The 4332-nt window shown below is 35.6% G+C and overlaps 1 protein-coding gene across 1 annotated transcript in view; it reads left to right on the forward strand.

Annotated features, from left to right (window-relative positions):
• The window catches only part of LOC106104733, a 21705-nt gene that overhangs the window by 6946 nt on the left and 10427 nt on the right, over nucleotides 1–4332 (forward strand). The window contains exons 2-6 of the mRNA XM_013284864.1: nucleotides 261–978; nucleotides 2087–2268; nucleotides 2784–2901; nucleotides 3300–3537; nucleotides 4241–4328. Of these exons, the coding sequence (XP_013140318.1) occupies nucleotides 261–978; nucleotides 2087–2268; nucleotides 2784–2901; nucleotides 3300–3537; nucleotides 4241–4328 (1344 nt within the window). The remainder of the gene's footprint in view (nucleotides 1–260; nucleotides 979–2086; nucleotides 2269–2783; nucleotides 2902–3299; nucleotides 3538–4240; nucleotides 4329–4332) is intronic.

A 4332-nucleotide genomic window follows, 5' to 3' on the forward strand; every position in this document is an offset into this window, starting at 1 on the left:
ACTAGTTTATAGCAACATAGCAAATGCATGTCGTAATTGCATTGTTAGAAACACTCATCTAATAGACCAAACGGTAATATAACAATTTACTGTTAAAATATAGCTTTGCTAAGTTATCCAAGCTTGCGTATAAATGTTACGTTTTACGCATTATCATATTTAGAATATGTGATTAGGAAAAAATTGTTTCATTCCAACATAGAGCCAGTTTTAATTTTGAATTTACAGGGGAAATATTAGAGCGTATGTTTTAATTTCAGGGAACGATATACGGTGACAACGCAGCAAGTTGATACAGACTCAACGGACACCCAGCCAAACACAACACAAGGCACCATCCGCACCGAGCAATATAAACGGGATTTAGCAGAGTTCCAAGCTAGAAGGTCACTCGGTAAAGAAGAACCACAGATAACACCTATCAGACGGAAATGTGGACGACATTCCCTCCCCGCCTCTTGCACAAATTGCGTCGGAGGAGATCCAGACACAACGTTTAATTACGAAAAGAATTCCCCAGCTAAATACAAGAAACGCAACGCTAGACGATCTAGCCTCGACGACAAACTACCTAATATACAGTTCCTCTTCCAAAATCAGGTTTTCATGCCTGGTAATATGTACACAGGTTCGTTCTCGGAGTCGGCGAAAGCCCGCTATCAAAGGAGACCTCAAAGGTCAGATATGGATTCCATACAAAGGCAGATAGATTTCAAGGATGAAGAATTGAAATCGCCTTTATTCCTTAAGAATAACTCTTTGCCGTGTGATGTTCAGAAGTTTATCGAAGGTTCGAGAAAAATCGACGAGATTGATGGAATGTCGTCGAGTCACAATTCTGTTAGGGAATTGAATAATGATAATAGTTATGATGACAAGATGTGGGAGGTGATGAACGAGTTGAAGAACTTCGATCAATGGGCTGACAACCAGCTGCAAGGGCAGTCGGCTAACACTACCAAGTCTGATGATTCTAAAGTAAGTAATTCATCATCTTCCTCCTTTTCCTGCTCCCATAGGGTCGGCGCAACAGTTTTTTTGTCCTCCACATAACTATCATACCTCTCAGTCATCACTCCCTTGATCATGTCACCTTTTACAATCCATCCATCTCTTTCTATGTCTACCTCTACCAGTGTACCACATTCCAAACTTACGTTCTCCTTGTTACATGCGATCCTTAATTATTTATAATACAAATTTTTAAAGGAAATAATCAGAAATATATAGACTTGTAGTAAGCACTTATTTTATGATCTACATAGAAAGTATCGTTTTGATGAAGAAAGTATGAATAGTAAGAAATGGAAACTTGAAATAAAATTCAGGTCAAGGTCTTTTCATTGGTTTTTTCTCCAATAGTGATAATGAATATGTAGAAGTATCACGTTACTCGAATGTCCTAGAACAGTGGAGTACACTTGACCTCCGCACGTTGAAAGTAAAAGCGTTATCTACACTCTAATAACATTATATACTGAGAATTACATGTATCAATTACACATACAGTTACACAGAAAACTAATCTGTTACAGTTTTTTTTTTATTTGAACTAATAACTTGTCATTTACAACTGTGTGAATATCATATTAAATTAGTACCCATTTGTTTGGTAAATGGAGTAGGTAACGTAAATGGCAGTCAATTTCCATTAAACAAATTGTGATATGAATTTTTTATTAACAAACTTATTTTTTTTTTTACTTTCTACAAAATAACCAGGATCAATTCTCTTGTTACGAACTATCCACACAAACAACTGAATACGTCACTAAACCCGAAAATGCCGTAAACTGGAAGACTTCGGGAGAAAACCCGAAAGTGTCAGCCCTAATCATAACTAGGAGCATTGATAACTTACCACTAATAATTATTCAACACTAACTTTCGCCGGCGACTCCGTCCGCGTGGAATAAAAAAAAACAAAAGTCAGTTGGCCTATGTGGTCTTCCAGTTTATCCTCTACATGTATATCAAATTTCATCGAAATCCTTTCATCCATTTAGGCTAAAAACTCTAACAAACATCCATCTAAACTTTTGCATTAATAATATTAGTATGATTTTTTTTTATGTACAATTTGTAGAGTGACGTGAGTGCTTACGGCTTAGCTGTGACAAGTTCTACCAACATGAGCGTTACGTTGGACAAGACTAGAGCATGGAACACGGGCAAATGGGGTCTGGTGCCCGTGCAAATAAAGAAACTGCACGGCGTCACCATCGACCATGTGAAGAAGAAACAAAACACCGAAATTAATATACTAAGGTATGGAATGTACTGTAACATACCGTTTGGGTCTTAAGCCTTGTATTGTTTCAATATTTTTGCTAACTTAAAGTAAGGTGTCTCTTCTCAAACCGCATACCTTAACGGAAACTTCGTGGTGTGTTTCGAAACGCCAAATTGTGTGTTATCTTCTTACTAATATTATAACTGCTTAAGTTTAGATGGATGGATGGATAAATGTTTGTTAGAGTTTGCAGCCTAAACAGCTGAACGGATCTCCGTGGAATTTGGCATAGATGTAGAGGATAGTCTAGAAGAGCACATAGACGCGACGAACACGACGAGACGCGGGGAACACTATAAAAATACTGAAAATTTATGCTTATTTATGTTTGGCCTTATATTTTTAACGATATAAAATGGTCGCTTAATATCTCTACAGGCTTTTCAGGGTCTTGGTCAAGAAACTTCTTCTCCCTCAGTCTTTTTGTGGCCATTTATTTCGCTTGCTATATCTCTCGTGTATAATAAAACATGTAATTGTTTATTTGTAGAAAATATCGACACCCGAACATAATACTGCTAATGGGACTGTATTCGGATATTCATAACAATGTCAACATAATCTGCGAGAGATGTATGGACTCGCTGTATGGGATACTGCATGTACAGGTAAATGACGTCACCAAGGGTCTAAGCAAAGGGATTAAAAATATATATAGAGTGGACACTTCACTCGAGACATTTTTCATATGATTTATTAAGCTAAATAAATAATAAATAATTGTATTTAAATGAATTTCCAATTAATGTCACTAAATCATGTTTAAATGTTTATACTTTATTTTGTGCCTGTCTAAACAGTTTATTTTATAGCAAAAGATTGAAGCTTATTATAATTTTGTAAAATGTTTTGTAACATGTCAATACAAGGACATGAGGTGTCACTAAATTTGACATCTAATATTAGTACCTTTCAAAGAAGTTACCGGTGAAAAAATGTGCACTAAGCCTATATATTTTTTAATGTCTCTGGATCTAAGTAACCATTTAAAATTTTTACTTTCCAGGGTCGTATTCTAAGTGCACAGACGTCAGTGCAATATGCATTAGATATCGCAAATGCTCTCCTGTTCCTTCGTATGCAGGGTTATGTGCATTCACGTCTGTCCAGTGCGAGTGTACTTGTGACGTCACAAGGCACAGCCAAACTGGCTGACGTCGCCCCGTGTATTCGATTGAGTAACAAAAAGAGGGAAATCAAAGAGTACGAGTTTACTCCTGAACCGCATTATGTTAATATACAAGGTTAGTAAAGTTAACTTGTCTTATAATAAAATATCTACTATCTATATGTATTATAAAAAGGAAAGATTCGTATTTTTGTATGTATTGAAAGCAGTCAAAAACTACTGGGCCGATTTCAATAATTCTTACACCATTAAAAAGCTACGTTATCAGTGAGTAACATAAGGCTATATTTTTTACAATTCTTATTTGACGCGGACGAAGTCGCGTTCAACAACTAGTCATTATCAAATTAAAACTATGTTTTATAAATAAATCTAGACATGTTATACTATTTTATAAAATACTAGCATTTTCGCTCGCGATTCCGTGCGAGCGGAATTAAAAAAAAAAACTTAGTAAGTAGCCTATGTGTACTAGACTAAGTTATAAATCTGAACCAAAATTAAAGATCCGTTCAGCTGTTTAGGCTACAAACTCTAACAAACATCAATCCATCTAAACTTTCGCATTTATTATATTAGCAATATTTTGTAATATCCTTATATGTAACTTAATTTTGTAGAAATTTTAAATTAAATTGAAACAGGGTAAAATATTTTTATACATACTTCTTCCTAATAATATAAATGTGTGTTTGTTAGAGTTTGTAGCCTAAATGTATAAATGTAGAGGATAGTCTGAACACACAGGCACATTTTTTTTAATTCCACGCGAACTGAGTCGCGAAAGCTAATTAAAACAGCGTATACAAACATTTCAGATACATCAGGATCGGCAGCGGATAGTGAGCCGTTACTACCTCAGAGTGAATCCGAGGTATACCTATCCTCTAACGCGGTGGCGCAGGAGTAC

Source organism: Papilio polytes, unplaced genomic scaffold, assembly GCF_000836215.1.
Source record: "Papilio polytes unplaced genomic scaffold, Ppol_1.0 DF823399.1, whole genome shotgun sequence".
NCBI lineage: Eukaryota > Metazoa > Arthropoda > Insecta > Lepidoptera > Papilionidae > Papilio > Papilio polytes.